At 41.5% G+C, this 18,625-nt stretch overlaps 1 protein-coding gene across 1 annotated transcript in view; it reads left to right on the top strand.

Annotated features, from left to right (window-relative positions):
- myo15b (myosin XVB) overlaps window positions 1–18,625 on the top strand; it is a 130,992-nt gene that overhangs the window by 59,862 nt on the left and 52,505 nt on the right. The window contains exons 15-25 of the mRNA XM_053414195.1: window positions 906–1,031; window positions 1,114–1,191; window positions 8,580–8,728; window positions 9,060–9,105; window positions 9,216–9,340; window positions 9,688–9,802; window positions 9,882–10,057; window positions 13,566–13,659; window positions 15,985–16,044; window positions 16,169–16,226; window positions 16,332–16,456. Coding sequence (XP_053270170.1) covers window positions 906–1,031; window positions 1,114–1,191; window positions 8,580–8,728; window positions 9,060–9,105; window positions 9,216–9,340; window positions 9,688–9,802; window positions 9,882–10,057; window positions 13,566–13,659; window positions 15,985–16,044; window positions 16,169–16,226; window positions 16,332–16,456 — 1,152 coding nt within the window. The remainder of the gene's footprint in view (window positions 1–905; window positions 1,032–1,113; window positions 1,192–8,579; window positions 8,729–9,059; window positions 9,106–9,215; window positions 9,341–9,687; window positions 9,803–9,881; window positions 10,058–13,565; window positions 13,660–15,984; window positions 16,045–16,168; window positions 16,227–16,331; window positions 16,457–18,625) is intronic.

Below are 18,625 nucleotides of genomic sequence, written 5' to 3'. Positions count from 1 at the left end.
CTGTCACGGTTTTGTATTTTCAATTGTTTAGGTTCTGCCGCTGTTTGAAGTGTTTTCTGTTTATTAGTAAATCTCTGTGTTATGTCTGTTTGAGTTGTTTCATGTTTTCACACTCCGTGTTTCTGTTTCCGGTTTTATTTTGTAGGCCCTGATCCTAGTGTGTTCTTCACCTCCTGTCTCTGTGATTGTCTGCACCAGTCCTGTCATGTGTTACAGCTGTGTTCAATTGCCCCTGCCTTCACTGTCCCTTTGTCCTCGTCGGATCGTTTGTTTAACTGTTGTGATGTCCTGTCCTGTTCTCCTATCCTGTCCTGCTCTCCTGTCCCGTGTCCCATGTCTCTGCATCCCCTGTGTAAGCCTCCTGTGTTTTCCTCCTTGTGTTTTTGTTTCTCCAGTTTTCCCCTTTAGTGTTTATAGTTGTTTTGTCCGTTAAAGACTCTGTTTTCATTCAAATTACAATCCTTGATTTTGGCCTGCGTCTGGGTCCTACTGCTTCATCCGATCCCTGACAGATGATGGACCTGATGGAACCTGATCGTGGTGGCAGCTGAACCTGGACTATTATTTTTAACGAGACTGCTGATATACACTAGGCCTACTCACATGCTCTGCCATAACTGACAATAACTCCTCAATTCATAAACTTTATATTATGTTACAAACTGTTTATTATAATGTTGTTAATTGTCCATTCCACGTGCCATCTATCGCACTTCTGGCCGTCCTGGGAGTGGGAGGCTCTAGCAGAGGTTTCTTGTTTTTTTCCACTGTTTAAAAGTTTTTGTCGCACCTTGATAAGCCCTATGAGACAAATTGTGATATGTGAAGTTAGGCTATGCAAATAAAATGTCATTGATACATTGATCATTAAGGGCTTTCTTTTTTCCATTTTTTTTATTTTTCAGGCCACTGACCACACCTTCCTCCAGAAATGCCACTACCACCATGGGAACAGCCCCCACTATGCCAAGCCAAAAAGTCCACTTCCAGTCTTTACTATTTATCACTATGCTGGACCTGTCACTTATCAGGTACCAGGCAAAGCAAAACAATTGATTGCAGCTGATGCAGTGACAACAGTTTTACTTTAAATAATGCTCTTTCCTTTTTTAGGTTCAGAATTTCCTGAATAAGAACCATGACCAGTTCAAGACAGAAGTGGTTGAACTTTTTGCCAGGAGTCAGTTAAAGGTGAAAACTAAAAACTTACACAAGTTATCAATGTGGGCCCATTTGCTTAGCATAGCATAGCAAAGCTGAATGTTTGGAATTGATTAACAGGTAATATACTGAAAGTATCATGAATTAAAGACAACAATTTCAGTCACTCTTCTCCACCCATTTCAATTTTAATACATACATTCATTCCTTCGTAACAACACTTTTACCATAAGGAAGATTACTTATTTTAAATACATAACAACCCAGTCACAGTGGACTGACCCAGAGTGAAGGACACAGGAACAGTTAAACAGTGTGGATAGGGGAGTGATCAGACTGTGTGCAAATACAGGTGCATCTCAATAAATTAGAATATCATGGAAAAGTTGATTTATTTCGATATTTCAAATCCAAAAAGTGAAACTCATAAAATATATAGATTCATTACACATAGTGAAATGTTTCAAGCATTTATTTCTTTTAATTTGGATGATTATGGCTTACAGTTAATGAAAACCCAAAATTCAGTATCTCAGAAAATTAGAATAATACATAAGACCAATAAAACAAAGGATTTTTAATACAGAAATGTTAGCCTACTGAAAAGAATGTTCATATATATGCACTCAATACTTGGTTGGGGCTCCTTTTGCATGAATTACTGCATCAATGCGGCGGGGCATGGAGGCGATCAGCCTGTGGCACTGCTGAGGTGTTATGGAACCCCAGGTTGCTTTGATAGCAGCCTTCAGCGCGTCTGTATTGTTGGGTCTGGTGTCTCTCATCTTCCTCTTGACAATACCCCATAGATTCTCTATGGAATTCAGGTCAGGCGAGTTTGCTGGCCAATCAAGCACAGTGATACCATGGCCATTAAACAGGTATTGGTACTTTTAGCAGTGTGGGCCGGTGCCAAGTCCTGCTGGAAAATGAAATCAGCATCTCCAGAAACCTTCTCAGCGGAAGGAAGCATGAAGTGCTCTAAAATTTCCTGGTAGACGGCTGCGTTGACTTTGGACTTGATAAAACACAGTGGACCAACACCAGCCGATGACGTGGCTCCCCAAATCATCACCGACTGTGGAAACTTCACACTGGACTTCAAACAACTTGGATTCTGTGCCTCGCCACTCTTCTCCAGACTCTGGGACTTTGATTTCCAAATGAAATGCAACATTTATTTTCATCTGAAAAGAGGACTTTGGACGACTGAGTAACAGTTCAGTCCTTTTTCTCCTTAGCCCAGGTAAGACGCTTCTGAAGTTGTATCTGGTTCAGGAGGGGCTTGACACAAGGAATGCGACAGTTGTCCTGAATATGTCTGTGCTTGGTGGCCCTTGATGCACTGACTCCAGCCTCAGTCCACTCCTTGTGAATCTCCCCCAAATTCTTGAATGGCCGTTGCTTCACAATCCTCTCAAGGCTGAGGTTAGCCCTGTTGCTTGTGAACCTTTTTCTACCACACTTTTTCCCTCTCCACTTTCTATGAATATGCTTGGATACAGCACTCTGTGAACAGCCAGCTTCTTTGGCAATGACCTTTTGTGGCTGACCCTTTTCTTGTGGAGGGTGTGAATGACTGTCTTCTGGACAACTGTCAAGTCAGCAGTCTTCCCCATGATTGTGTAGCCTACGGAACCAGCCTTAGAGACCATTTAAAAGCTCAGGAAACCTTTGCAGGTGTTTTTAGATAATTCCCTGATTAGAGTGGGACACCGTGAGTCTACAATATTGAACTTTTTCAAAATATTCAAATTTTGTGAGATAATGAATTTTGGGTTTTCATTAGTTTTAAGCCATAATCATCCAAATTAAAAGAAATAAACGCTTGAAATATTTCACTCTGTGTGTAATGAATCTATATAATATATGAGTTTCACTTTTTGAATTTAATTATCAAAATAAACTAACTTTTCCATGATATTCTAATTTATTGAGATGCACCTGTATAGGCGTGATCAGCTGGTACAGACATTGTAAAGCAATGTCACCTGGGTCTAAAGGAGGGAAGAACAGGGGATTTACAATGACCCTGTTCAGACCTGGTATAAACAACCTTCCTGAGTGATCCGTTAACAAGTGGTCAGCGCTCAGCCCAGGTCTGGACGCACCCCAATTTGTCCTCATGAGTCTTTAGATCTGATCACTCGGACCACATTCTGGTGTGATCTGAGTGATGAAAGCGTGAGGCAAGGGCATGGGTGAGATGGGAAGGAGTGGAAAAAAGAAAGATCTCCTGGATAGACCAATGGAAGATAGGGACATTCACAAGTTTCCACCTTCATGGCTGCTTTGATGTCTTTCCATCTCCCAAGACTCTCAAACAGTAGTGGGGAGAGGATCCCACATGTCCTCTATTCCCAACTTCATCAACACTAAAGGACAGTGCGGTGGGCTAAAAGACCAGCCTCACTCAAGGCAAAAACACCAAATTAACCCTGCCAGGTCCTACAGCTCTGGAAAGTTGGAAAACATATGTCAACACTGGCAAACGACGCTGCCACCGGGGTCTCCCAACAACAGCCTGAGAAAAACTATTCAGGTTTAAACATGCCTCATTAGAAGAGAACGGCAAACATAAATTGTCCAGTAGTTTCAGTTGGCATCGTGGCAGCTCACCTCAGCTCTATCCATGCGTCTTTCACTGTCTCATGTGTGTCACTCTCTGAGATGGCAGCTCTGCTGCTGCTTTTTTAATCCAGGAAGAATAATTGGCTAACTAACCTCAGCAGTGCCAATTAAATCTCCCTTGTCACTTGGATGTGCTCTGACAAGCTACCTCCACATACCCCCCATTGCCAAAAAACCACATTGTGGGGTCACAGCCACCTGGGGATCCAGAAGAGGATCGGGCACCGCTGCCTTCACCACTATCTTGGGACCTGGAAGAGGAGCGGGAGCAGTCTTCACCCCCCTCTGGGCACCCCTCTAGTATAAAATAGAATTAAATAGAATATCAAAATTTTTAAATAGAAAATCAAATATATATCTAAAAATATATATTTACAGATGAAGAGAGAAATAAAACAACAATAGTGCAATAGTGCAAATATGCCATGGTGCTGGTTTGGTGGAGCTATTGCAGTTCAGAGGAGTTTAAAAGTCTTATGGCCTGGTGGATGAAACTGTCTCTGAGCCTGGTGGTGCGGGCCCGGATGCTGCGGTACCATCGGCCAGACGGCAGAGTTCACCACCCTCTGTAAAGCCTTACAGTTTAGGGCGATGCAGCTGCCATACCAGGCGGTGATGCAGCCAGTCAGGATGCTCTCTATGGTGCACCTGTAGAAGTTGCAGAGAATCCTGGAGTCCATGCTGAGCTTCCGCAGCCTGCGGAGGAAGAAGAGCCGCTGTCTGGCCGTCTTCCTGATGGAGTCGGTGTGATGGATCCAGGTCCGGTCATCACTGATGTGGACCCCGAGGAACTTGAAGCTGCTGACTCAACACAATGGTGTTGAATGCTCAACTGTAGTCGAGGAACAGCATTCTCACATATGTGTCCCTCTGGTCCAGGTGGGAGAGGGCAGTGTGAAGGGTGAGGGAGATGGCATATGCAGTCGACCTATTTGACCTGTAGGCAAACTGAAGAGGATCCAGAGAGTCAGGGAGGGAGGAGGTGATGAATGGTTGGACCAGCCGCTCAAAACACTTCATTATGATGGAAGTGAGTGCTACTGGTAGTCATTCAGGCAGAGGGTTTGCGTTTTCTTGGGAACAGGGACAATGATGGTCTTCTTAAAACATGCAGGGACTACAGACTTGAGCAGTGACAGGTTAAAGAAGACTGAAAACATCTGCCAGCTGATCTGCACACACCTTGAGAGCAAGGCCAGGGATGCCATCAGGTCCAGGTGCCTTGCGTGTGTTGATCCGGTTAAGAGATCTCCACACGTCTGCCCTGGATATGACGGTGGGGGGCAGCGGTCCTCCTGGGCCTCTTCGATCTCCACAGCCGGGGGGCTGCTCCGAGTCTGATTGGTCGGTCCACCGCTGAATGGTCCGAGTCACCGGTCTGTCAAGCTTGAGTTTCTGCCTATAGGAAGGCAGCAGCAGAACTGAAACGTGATCTGATTTGCCGAATGGGGGGCGGGGGAGGGCCTTATACGCACCCCGGAAGGGAGTGTAAACATGGTCCAGCGTGTTCGCACCGATGGTCGGACAGCTGATGTGCTGGTAGTATCTTGGCAGGACTTTCCTCATTTTAGCGTTGTTAAAATCCCCGGCCACGATAAACGCAGCCTCGGGCCGTGGTGTCTCTGTCCTGTCGATCACCGCATGCAGCTCGTCCAATGCCTGGTTGGTGTCGGCGTGTGGCGGAATGTACACCGCTGTTATAATGACCGATGTAAACTCCCTCGGGATATAATAAGGCCAGCATCTGATTATGAGGTGCTCCAGGTCCGGAGAACAGCCCGAAGAAATAATCCTCACATCCGAGCACCACAGATTGTTCACCATGAAGCAGACACCTCCTCCCTTGCTCTTCCCCGAGTTTGTTGTCCGGTCCTGGCGGTGAATGGAGACCCCCTCGGGAACAATGGCGGAGTCCGGGATCAAGGGGTCGAGCCAAGTCTCCGTGAAAACCATCACGTTATAAAACTTAATGACCCGTTGTAAAGCCATCCTGCTACGAAGTTCGTCCAGCTTGTTGTCTGGACTGAACATTAGCCAGAAGAGGCCGGTTTTCACGTTTCCTCAGCCGGACCAGGACGCTTGCCCGCGACCCTTGTTTCCTTCGTCGTCGCCTCCGTGCTCCTTGTATCACAGGTATACAGCGCCATGGGTAGTCTCCTTTGTTTGTAGTTGGTGGCGGTGAAAAAGTGTTTTTTACCGTCAACCCGATAGATAGTTATTCTCTATCATATGTGATGAAAGGGCTCGCTTTACCGGAGTGCACAATACCAAATAAAGTATAATAAATTAAATTTTTTTTTTTTAAAAGATAAAAAAGCGCTGTGGGAGAGCGTGAGACATGGCAGCCTTCCTCGGAGCCATCATTCTACGACGCTAGAGCAGCATGGTCCGCCTTCCTCTAGAGAGCCAATTAGACCCCCAGGGAGGGCGCTGGGGTGCTGCAATGTCGGGTCAGTCAGACCCACACCTGATTCCAATTGTAATGTAGAGGAGTATATAAAGAAGCCGGTGTCCCATTCACCGTGTGCCACCCTCCCTGACCATGCCATGATATCACGTCGGCGCGTTTGCACAATTGAAACTCTGAGCCCAAGAGGACGCAACAGAGCCAGACCTAGAAGCGGACTGACAACTAGATGGAGTAGCAGACCGGTGAGAAGACAGAGATGACGTTGAGGACGACGTGGAGGACAACTTGGATGATGAGGTAGAAGACAACGGAGACGACAAGGACTACGACCCAGTGGGTGATGCTTCTGCAGATTTGTCATCCTTGGACGAAGAAGAAGAGGGACAAGACCACGGCTTCATCACCACCGCCATGGGACTCGTGGAAAGAGAGACCTTCAAGTCAAGAAACGGGGAAATAATGTGGGCATCGCGGGCGTACGGCAAAGGGGGGAGCCGCTGTTCCTCCTCCGCCGTTGATGCGGCTCTAAGCGGGGTCTGTCCGGGCCCCACGATGCATGCAAAGTCCCGTGCCGGTGACATAGCCGCGACGTTCCGCCTGTTCATCATGCCGACGGTAGAGAACATCATCCTGGAGATGACTAAACGGGAGGGTCGTCGAAACTACGGTGACGAATGGAAAGGGATGGATGAGACCGACCTGCGCACCTACGTAGGGCTGCTGATCTTAGCGGGCGTGTACAGGTCCCGGGGCGATGCCGCCAGCGGCCTGTGGCACCCCGAGAACGGCCGGGCGATATTTCGTGCCACGATGCCCCTCAAACTATTCCACACGTACTCCAGATGGCTGCGCTTCGACGAGACGAGACGCTGGAGACGAGCCACGGACAAATTGGCAGCCGTTCGAGAAGTCTTGGACACATGGTTGGCACGGCTACCGTGTCTCTACAACCCAGGGCCCGAAGTGACCGTGGATGAGCAACTGGTTCCGTTCAGAGGTTAGTCTTTATATTATTATTATTATTATTATTATGTTATTATGTCATGTACATAGCGGCTGCTAGCCCTCGTCCTCATCTCCTCTCTTCTTCTTCTTCTTCTTCTTCTTCTTCTTCTTCTTCTTCTTCTTCTCCTCCATAGGCCGGTGTCCTTTCTGTCAGTACATGCCTAGCAAGCTACGCTTGGAAGATGAAGGTGTATACAGGAAAGCCGGGCAACGGACGCCCAGAATGGAACTTGGGGTTGCGGGTAGTGCATGATGTTATGGAGGGCTGCTGACGGTCAGGGGAAGAGAGATGTTCTCCTCCAAGTTTGCATTCACGCCCATCGCCACTCTGGTGTCTTACATCCCAAAGAAAAACAGGAACGTGTTGCTCCTGAGCACAGGAAACCGGTCATCGTCCTGGACTACAACCGTCCTGGACTACAACCGCAGCAAAGGTGGCGTGGACAACCTAGACAAGGTGATCGGAACATACAAAGAGGATGACCGCGCGCTGGCCCATGGTTGTATTTCACAACGTTATCGACGTCTCCTCCTACAACACCTTTGTGATATGGAGAAAGATCAACCCAAACTGTATGCTGGGCAAGCTGAACAAGCGGAGGGTGTTCCTAGAGCAGCTGTGAAAGGCTCTTGTTTCTCCGTTCATCGAACGAAGGGAGCGTATCCCCCGCACGGAAGCGTCCGCTGTGGTTGTGAAAGCCGTAAAAGCAGCCGCCGCACCGAGAGCTGCTATAGACTTCTCCAGAGTGCTGAGAAGAGCAGTCAGAGGGCTTGGATGAAGATGATTGGGCACCAACTGAGTGGATGGCATCTAGGGACCCTAAGATTCACTGATTAACCAATTGGAGGTACAAAAACATATTGTACAGTAAGTGTCCAGTACTGAGCATCTTACTCAAGGATCTCAGGTGTGTGATAAGTATATCACCTGAGACATATTCTTCTATGTACCAGATGTCATAATGACAAAGTGAAGTTTTTTTGACATGCATGGGAGTGAAGTTTACTTAAGCAAATTGCATGTCCAGAAATGTCAGACAGATCACCAATTTATATATTCTCTGCTGATAAAAAAGTCAAACCTGTCGTGAAAATAAATTCGTATTAATTAATAATTTGTTTTGTTGAAAATAGTGTCATTAAGTATTGTATAGTAAAAATTATCAACAAGCTACACAAAAAAAAATGTTTGAAAGTGTAAATGATTTATAGGTGGTATCATGACCAGCAGTAGTCTAAAGACTACAAATATTTAAGGAAATACATTGTACAATGACTTTAAATATGAGAAACCAGTTATTTCAAAACACCCATAGGAATCAAAAAACACACAAACAAAAAAATGTTTACTTCATATGGCCGTGTTAAGCAGATGGTGTCAGAGATGTTCCAGAAGGTTCATGATGATTACATTCAGCAGAGAGAGCTTGGCTGGAGAAGGAAAGGCCTTCGCCAGCAGCACTTTACTGCTGCCTCACACTTCCTCCAGTCCTTGAATGAACTCATCACTCGCCTGGAGAGGTAACAACACGCAAATAATTTGATCAGTAAAAACCTTTGAAGGGGATACAGTTTGACTACATGCATTTAGCAGCTGTAGTCTCTTGGGGTCATTTATTTAAATATAAGTAATGGAATATAAAGTTCCATGACAAATATATCCAACAATTAATTTGTTGTGAATCATCACTCTACAAGAGATTTTGCAAGATTGACTGAATGGGTCTGAACATTTGTTGTGCCTTTTATGATAATTAAATACTAAACAGCTCTCAGTTGCAGGCATGTCTAAAGATGAAACAACTTCTTGATAAGTAATATTTGTCTTTGCTTTTTCTCACTTTATAACCAGATGCAAAACTACGTTTATTCGTTGTCTGAAGCCAAACTATGTTAAGGTGACCTCAATTGATTAATTTAAATGTCATCTAGTATTATAATATCAGGTACCGACAGTATTTTCCTGGATAAACAATGCTTGCATTGGATCTCAAATATCTTCTTTCAGCTACCAGGTATCTTTGATGTGGACTATATGTCAGCCCAGCTGAGGCATGGAGGGATGCTGGAGACTATCCACATCCGGAAAGAGGGTTTTCCCATCCGGCTTCAATACTCGTACTTCATAGAAAGGTGTTGCAAATATACAAAGCCTACCTGCCCACATCATTATTAGAGTACTTGTTACTTAAATATGTATAGCACTTCACAACAACCAATTTATTCTAATTGTGGGAATATTCAGATAAACATTTGCAAGCAACAACAGTGTAAAGCTAAATGTTTCCCACAGTGGATCTGTTATTTCATAGAGGCTTCTTTTATTTAGAGTACCCTCCACAACAAAAGTAATTAATATGTATGGAGGAACAGAGATGATCTGTCGAAGTTGTGTTATGGTGCTGACACTAGCAAATAATTTGCATCATTGGGGATTTAAGAGCTTCCAAGATGAGCTTGCCATATGATCCATTTCACAGGTATGGGCTTCTGTTGACCCAGCAATTGAGTGAGGTGTCAGACAAAGAAAAGACACTGGCTTTGCTGGACATGGTTGGTGCAGAGGAAGAACACTACAGACTGGGTCTTACCAAGGTACCTATTTACTTAATAATGAGTCTCATTGGAAGTTTTACTATACATATCAACGTTTTCAAACTTATATGTGTGTTAGCTGTTCCTCAAGGAGATTCTGTACAAGCAGCTGGAGGAGAAGTGGAACAGCACTCAGACCTGGGCTGCCATCACCATCCAGAGGAACATCAGGGGCTTCCTCTGCAGAAGGAACTTCAAGTTCTTCAGACAAAAAGCCATTGTCATTCAGAGCCACATTCGAGGACACCAGGCCAGGTATAGAGAGCATAGAGACCAGAGAGGAATATAGGTTGATAAAAGCTGTGACAAAATCTCTAGATTTTCAGGAGACAAGGTCAATCAAATATATATTGCACTTGTGATTCTTGGTTTTGAGTCTTTGACTGTGGTAAGCTGACTAATGGCTCAAAGTGCTTTGAGCCAAGTGGCTGGACGAGTTTGTTGCTGAGTGTTGATCCTTACCTACTTCAGTTTGGTAGAGAGGTGATGAGAAGGGCTTTCAGCTTTCATCTCATCTTGTACTCTGTTACTGGCTCCACATTTTATCACAATGAGAACGATACAAAACCACATTATATGATCTTTGACCTCAAGAATTCTATTGTTTTTTCAAAAAAGAAATTTGGATTCTTGTAACCTATTTAAAAAAAAAAAAAATCCACTTTGTATTATAACCATTCCTTTTCACAACACTTAAAAGACATTTAGGGACTGAAGACACCAAGTGATGAAGTGTTTAAGGTGTCATTTTGTCCCATTCTTCTAGCAAACAAGTCTTGCTGTGTGCAACAGTACAGGGTCTCCTTTTTCACATTTTGAAATGCAAAATGTGGCACAAACTCTATATGGGACAAGTCGGCACTACACACAGGCCAGTCGAGCACCGGCACCTCTTCTTCCGCAGCTATGCCTTTTGTTTGTGTAGAATGTGGTTATACATTGTCTTGTTGAAAAATGTTCCTTGAAAAAATTTGAATCTTGAAGGCAGAATATGCTGCTTTTCAAAATCTCTATGTACCTTTCGGCAATAATGGTGCCATCACAGAACTGTAAGTTACATTTGCCAAGGGCACTGACAAAACCCAATGCCATGACAGACCCTGGCGTTTGGACTTGTTGCTGGTAACAGCCTGGATGTTCCTTTTCATCTTTGGTCCGGAGCACACGGCATTCGTTTCTTTAAAAAATACGTGAAATACTCACTCGTCTGACCACAATACACATTTCTACTGTGTTATGGTCCATTCCAGAGGCCTTCTGTTATGGAAGTGTTCTGTAAGCTGGTGAAAAGAGAACTCAGGGAGTTTACTTTAATGTAGACTTTATGCATCAAGGAGACCAGGAGGTGGAGCAATAAACAAACGCTAACAGAGTAACATGAGCAATTGTCTCCACCAAGTCTTAAAATGTCTCCCACAGCATCCCCATATACTGTATCTTCCTCTACTTCTGTCACCCATTCCAACAGCACATCCATGACTGGCTAGAATAGCTGACACTCTCTAAGTTACATGTAGGTGTTTGCATCCTATTGGATTGTTAAGTCTAAATATGCATTCCTAAATCACATTGTGTCCTTACGTCTTGCCACTGGTGAAATATGCAAAAGAGTCAAAGTTGGTCAGAGATGAAGTTGGTGTCTCTCTGTCTGGCGCAACTGAGTTGGATATAAAAGTCACTCAGCGTAGACACTAACATTTACTGTTGGTTGGCTCTTTATCTATAGGCTGACCTTTCGTACTGCTTGGAGAGAGAAGGGAGTGTAAAAAAATGATTACGCATTACTGGGGCACCAGCTCCTATATAAATAATCAGTCTCAGATCATGAATTTTTTATTCAATGGATCTTGTTCTCCACTTAAAAAGACACAAAAGCAACAACCAGATACAAATATATGAGATTTATTGACTATCTACTAAGGGAATGTTTACACGGATCATAATGTAAAGAAAATACAAAATGGAATAAATTAAACATCTTGATATCTGGCAATGACATTGAAAGGTGACTATTTGGGTGATTGTGGCAGGTTATGCGATAAAAGGGATTCTGCTGTAATAACGTTATCGACAATTTATCAATTGATAAGAATAAGCTTAACTTCGTCATAGAAATACTGGGAAAAATTGGTGATGGTCATATGAAGTTAAATTTCCAAAATTTTTAAACAAGAATTTTATTTTAATTGTAAAAGTTATTTAAAAGATTAACAAAAATAAGCATATGAATCACTGGTCTTCTGAATAGCTGGCTGATCTCTCGCAGGGAAGTAACTTAAACATGCGCTTAAGTTTAAGTTAATCCATAGGGTAACTTTAACTGTGAGACAATAAAAAAGGAAAGACGATATACTAAATAAGTGTGTGAAGAAGTAAAATCTGAATATGTAAAGTGAAGTAGTAGAAGAAAGGACAAAGAGTCTTTGTCTGACCACTGTTTAATGGGGGCGGTCACACTAAAGACTCTTCACTTTTGGAAGATAAGTAATGATTTTGAATATTTAGGTTTGATTTGAAGGTTTTTTTAATAACTTTCAAAGCTCAGCATGGGCTGGCCACTTGTTACATTTCGCAGCTCTGACTCCCTACAATCCCAGTCGCAACTTGTCCTTGTTAGCGGTCCCTAGGTCAAGGCTGAATACTCAGGTTGACGGGGCTTTTCTCTGTCAGGGCCCAGTGGATCTGTAACTCCCTGCCTGACAAGATTAGGTTCGCCAACTCATTGCTTATCTTCAAATCACTGCTCAAAACGTATTTTTATAGGACAGCATTTATTAAAATCCGATTGTAACTCTGGTACCACTGTGTCGTTTGAAGTCCTTTATTCCTTTTATATTATTTTATCGCAACCACATTTTATTAAGTTTCTTAAATAGGTAAGCTTTTGACTTTACTGCCTATAGGTGTATGTGTGTAGTTAAGTTTTTTCTTTTAAAGGCTTAGAGGTAGTGATGTCTTATCTACTGAGCTTGGCTATCACATGACTTTCATAGACCTGCCATACAACCCACTAGCCCTGTTTGCCTGGACCAGCTGTAAGCCTGTTCAGTTGGTATTTGATTTGTATTTTATTAATGGCCCCACCTGAGAGTCGTTGTTTTAGTCTTTGCATGAGCTGTGACACTAAAGAAAACAATAATTTTAGTCTGAACTTAATAAAACCAAATGTCAGCACACTGTGACATCATTGTCAATTATAATAACAAGTGGACAACAGCGTAGCCTACTTCTGACGATTTAACCATCTATCTGTAGTCAGAGGTTAATAAAGTTTAAAACTAAATATTGTTTTGTTGGTGAAACGATGGAGAAAAAGAGCATATTCTAGTTTCTAGCTTGCATGATGCAAATTTGGTGTAATGGGTCCCATCCTATCTTTGGATTTGGATTTTAAGCAGACCTGTCCGAGACAAACTGAGAGCAGCGCATTAGTTTTGACATATAAGAAGCCAGTTCTCAAGTGCAAGAAAAGTAGAATGTCTGAACGACAAAGACTTGTTACTTCGTTACTTCCATCTAGTGTCATGAATGTAATGAGAACAAAATTCCTAATTTCAAATGAGCAGCAATAAAAACACAATTATAAATATAATATTCAATTAATGGTGATAAAGAGGCTGATTAGAGAAGAATAGAAAACTTAAAGATGAGGCAGAAATTAGAGCTGAGAGGGAGTTACGTTTCACCTGAAGCCTAAAATGAGGTCAGCGAGTGATATATTAACATTGAACACTTTGTGTTGCCGCCCCCTCCCTTCATCTAGGAAGTACTACAAGCGTCTGAAGCAGTCCTTCACCCAGTTCTGGGCGGTTATGCTGGTAACAAGAGACACCATTAAGAGACGTCATTGGAGGAAGGTAAATAGTAAAGAGAGATGTTTCCCAGCAAAGCCCCTGATAGGGTTTCCTGGCAACCGCATCTTTGTTTAGTTTATTGTGCTGTAAACCTTTTCTCTAACAAAAAACCTGTGGCCAGTACTTTTGGTCACCTTTCTTTTTTAATTGTCTCTGAGATTGCTTTTTCACCTCATAATGGAATCTATATTCTGATTATTGTTAATTTACGTTTTTTTATTATAAATACATATTAATTATTATTATAAGAAATCTCATCCCTTTCCTTTAACCAACTTTCCTATCTTGCATTAGTCATGTCAATTTGACACAGACACAAACACGCCCTGCTTACACACTCTGGACATGGACTTCAACCTCTCGCAGTGAAATTTGAAACAACACTAAATCTCTTGTTCCACCTTCTGTAACCTGTTCCTTAGACTTCTAGTTCTAGCTTTAACAGGAGGCTTCTTTTTCCTAAAATAGTGCAAACCCAGGGGATAGATACACAGGAAGCTGTTTTTGAATCAACCTAAAGATTCTTCTCTCAGGTACTGCTTGGGTTTAATCTATTTTTCTTATTCTCTCTTAACTTAGTTTTCTTATTATCATACTCTTGTTGTTTTTCAAGGCTTTGACCATGAAAAGTGGTTCTATGAGGTGTCTTCTCACAGATTGCGTAAGGCAGCTGTTCACTTGTTCATAATCTTAACCTCAGAATTAAGTTTAAAAGACCAGATTCATATTGGAGCTTTACAGATCTTACTGTAACTTCTGATAAAATATAAGCACATGTTTTTTTGTAAATGATTAGTTTTCACCTTTTCTGTGACTGGACTTTAATTTAGATTTTATTGCACTCTTGTAGTTTTCTAATAATTTCCAAGGAAATGTGTAAAATAATTCTAAGGAGTGTTCCTATGGAAATGAATAGGTGATTTTGTGGGGGTTTTGGAGAAAAGGAAGATACTTTGGTGTAAATTGGTGCACTTACCAGTAAGTAAGTCAAATTAACTCTTTGTCTGTTAGGTAGCTGAAAATTCAAATGTGTCAAATGTATTATGAGTGTGCTCGTGCAGACAAGCATACAATTAAAACATAAAAAGCAGTAATGCATAAGGTTTACTTAAGTTTAAAACATGTGACCAATGTTACACACAAAGATCAAGTTACGTATTAGTTGTACAGTGTCTTTTAGATCTCTGGAGGAGCAATACAAAATAAACAAGAGAATAACTGATTATATCTACTGGATTTTGTCAGCTAAATTGAAATGGAAAAACTCATAACTTCTCTTTCTTGTTCATTTTGTTGTATTATTTTCCTATGATTAATGCCAGATTACATAGTTAAATCCCTTCGATAATCAAGACCTTTTTCTGCTATGATTTATGATACACTTATTTGCTTTGGGAAGGGCAGTCATTGTAAATCTCATGTGCTAGTGCAGGGTTGGGCTGCCTGTTTATTTATAGAAAACAGAGTTACTTGATAACTTTGAAATTAGTGAAATGAAGCAATGATAAAAAATGAATATTTGCACTTTAAATGTTTGTACACCAAGTTAAATCTCTATTGCGTATCACATTTATGTTTATATTTTGGGTCTTTATCTGGAGACCTGTATCCAGTATAATCAAGAGAATAATCAACTAACGATGGAATATAAATATAATAATTTAAACTAGAAAGGAAGGTTTTTTCAATCATATTGGAGTGATACTGCTGTGCTTTATTGAAGTAATACTACTACTGTAAACCTTCTGAAGAAAACCAAACCTTGATTTCAGAGTTGTTTTGCCAATTATATGAGCAGAGCAGCAAGACCAAATTGGTTGCAGATGTATATCACAGGTTGTTAAATAATAAATACCGCATGGAGATATGAGGAAGCATTAAATTCTATGACGTACCTGGATAACAAGCTAATAATTCACCTGAGGACTGAGGAATACACAGTGATTCTACAAAGAGCTTTATGTTAAGGATGCTAAATTAAGCATGAACAGTCCAAAGTGTAACATTTAGGTGAAAGGGATCTATGGCATAAATTAAATATAAAATAATCCTATTGAGTTTTCAGTAGTGTAAATATCTAAATTGTAAGAATTGTTGTTATATTGTTATATTTACATCGGAAGCGGGTCTCTCGATGGAGGCCACCATGTTTGTTACAGTAGCCCAAAAGGGACCAACTAAACACCTTTTATGACAACTGAAGGCTACCACAGGTACCACAACTGAACCACTAGATGTCTCTAAATTCTACACACTGAACCTTGAACATAACTCAACACACAAGGACAAGATGTTACATTGACTGGCTTTGTATGTCTTTCATTTCAGGAATTTCACAAGGGGAACAAAAAAACTGTAACAAAGACAGAGTCTGTCTTTGCAGGAATGGTAAGACAACAAACTAAGTGATCTAATGCTATCATCATGGAGATCAATAAAAGTGGAAAAAAAATACAGATTTTAACCTGTGAAAAAGAACTAAGCCTGTTTCTCTACTGATAACCATTGTTAGGATGTGGGCAAGTTGGAGATCCCTGCTGAGCTGTCAGCCAGACTCTTCAGTGCTGCAGGTCAGCTTCATAAGCTCAACTGGAAGACTGACTGTATTCATATTACAGTCTGCACATATATAGGGCTCTCTCCTTCTTGATACTACTTCCATCATCTTTCACCAGGGTTGCAGCATTTGCTACGGGTAATAGAGGTTGCACCTCCACAGGTGAAGGCAGAACACAAGCTCAAACTGCCTCTGGATATAGACAGATATCCATTCTCTCGCTATGCCAAGTCCATATTAAAGGTGAGTATCGCTGGAGCATGCACATACATCAATACCGTCCTGGTTCTCTAGACTGTAAACACACACTGCATATATACAGTGGATATAAAAAGTCTACACAACCCTGTTCCATTTTAAAGTTTTTGTGATGTAAACAAATGAGACAAAGATAAATCCTGTCCAAACTTTTTCCACCTTTAATGTGACCTACAACGTGAACAATTCAGTTGAAAAACAATCTGAAATCTTTTAGGAGGAAAAAAAAAAAAAAAAAAATTACAGTAACCTGGTTGCATAAGTGTGCACACCGTTAACCTAATACTTTGTTGAAGCACCTTTTGATTTTATTACAGCACTCAGTCTTTTGGGGTAGATGTCTAATAGCATGGCACATCTTGACTTGGCAATATTTTCCCACTCTTATTTGCAAAAGGGCTCCAAATCTGTCAAATTACGAGAGCATCACCTGTGCACAGCCCTCTTCCGATCACCCCACAGATGTTCAATTGGAATCAGGTCTGGGGTCTGGCTGGGTCATTCTAAAACATGAATCTTTTTCTGGTGAAGCCATGCTTTTGTTGATTTGGATGTGTGCACATTATTTTATTTTTTTATTTTTATTTTTCCCTCACGTTATAGGTCACATTAAAGGTGGAAAAAAGTTCAGACAGGATTTAGCTTTGTCTCATTTGTTTACATCACAAAAACCTTGCATTTTAACAGGGGTGTGTAGACTGTATCCACTGTATATATATATATATATATATATGTATAAATGCTGTTTCATGGCAACTTGTCGGGCATGCCGTTGAAGGACACCTTACGATTAGCACAGCTTTTCATAACGAGGTTGTTTGTTTACACTGACCAAATTTGAAGTTGATTTGATTAATTCTGGAGGAGGAGTTCATTAAAGAAGAATGCCTTAAAATAACAAAAAACAAGCAAAAATTGTACATTACAATCAACAACGGCAACTTCCTGTTCATTTTAGGGTATGGGTCCAAGATACTTTTTTTTAAGTCTGGACATCGAACATATCAATTTCTTGATTAAATGAGGTGAAAGGTCACCTCATTTAATTGCGTTGCCTCACACTGACTGGGTGTTAACAGCTCCAGGTTGACCTCATTTATCGCTCGCCTAAAGCCTTGACTACCGTTATATCTGAACTTTTTTAACTACTCACTTATGTCTGCACCACATCTCTATCTCCATCTATACTTTTGCTTGAAGAATTCAACCTTCATGTAGAGTCCAGCAGCTGCTCAGTGGCTACTGAATTCCTGTCTCTCCTGGACTGCTTCAACATTATACATGTAGAAAGTCCCACCCACACTAAAGATCAAAGACTGACTATGGTGTGCCCCACTTGCACAACTCCCTCTCAACCGCATTGTCTGGACATAATGGTATCTGAACATCATGCCATTCATAGAAATTCATAACTTGTTCATCTTCTCTTTCTTGTACATTTTGTCGTATTATTTTCCTATGATTAATGCCAGATTACATAGTTAAATCATCTCGATAATCAAGACATTTCCTGCTATGATTTATGATACACTTAATTGCTTTGGGAAGGGCAGTCATTGTAAATCTCATGTGGTGCTTGGGCAGGGTTGGGCTGCCTGTGTATTTATAGAAAACAGTTGTGAGTTACTTGATAACTTTGAAATTAGTGAAATTAAGCCATGATAAAAAAAATATTTGTACAACAATTTAAATTTGTATCACATATATGTTTATATTTTAGGTCTTTATCTGGAGAACTGTATCCAGTATTGTCAAGACAATAATCAAATAACAATGGAATATAAATCAAAAGATTATGTTTTTGTTCACCTGTCCAGGCAAGGCATCAAACTCCCCATCAGTTAATCTAAGACGTCACTTCAGGGAGCTTTGAGGGCATCACAGTACCGGGGAGAACACAGGGAAGTGGTTCACTTGGCCACAAGGTTCCATTCTTGGTCCCCTCCTATTTTTGCTCAACATGCTCCCTTTAGGAAACTTCATCAGCCATTTTAATGGGATATCATATCATGACACCCAAATATACTTGTCCTGCAAACCAGACAAAGTCAGCCGCCTGAGTGTCCTAACCGAGTGCCTATCCGCAATCAAGGAATGGATGTCACTTAACTTCCTTCAGTTAAATTCAATCAGCTAGCAGGCAGACCCCTATCA

The sequence above is a fragment of the Pleuronectes platessa genome, chromosome 21 (genome assembly GCF_947347685.1).
Source record: "Pleuronectes platessa chromosome 21, fPlePla1.1, whole genome shotgun sequence".
In the NCBI taxonomy this organism is placed as follows: domain Eukaryota; kingdom Metazoa; phylum Chordata; class Actinopteri; order Pleuronectiformes; family Pleuronectidae; genus Pleuronectes; species Pleuronectes platessa.
This window is presented reverse-complemented; position numbering and strand designations above follow the sequence as displayed.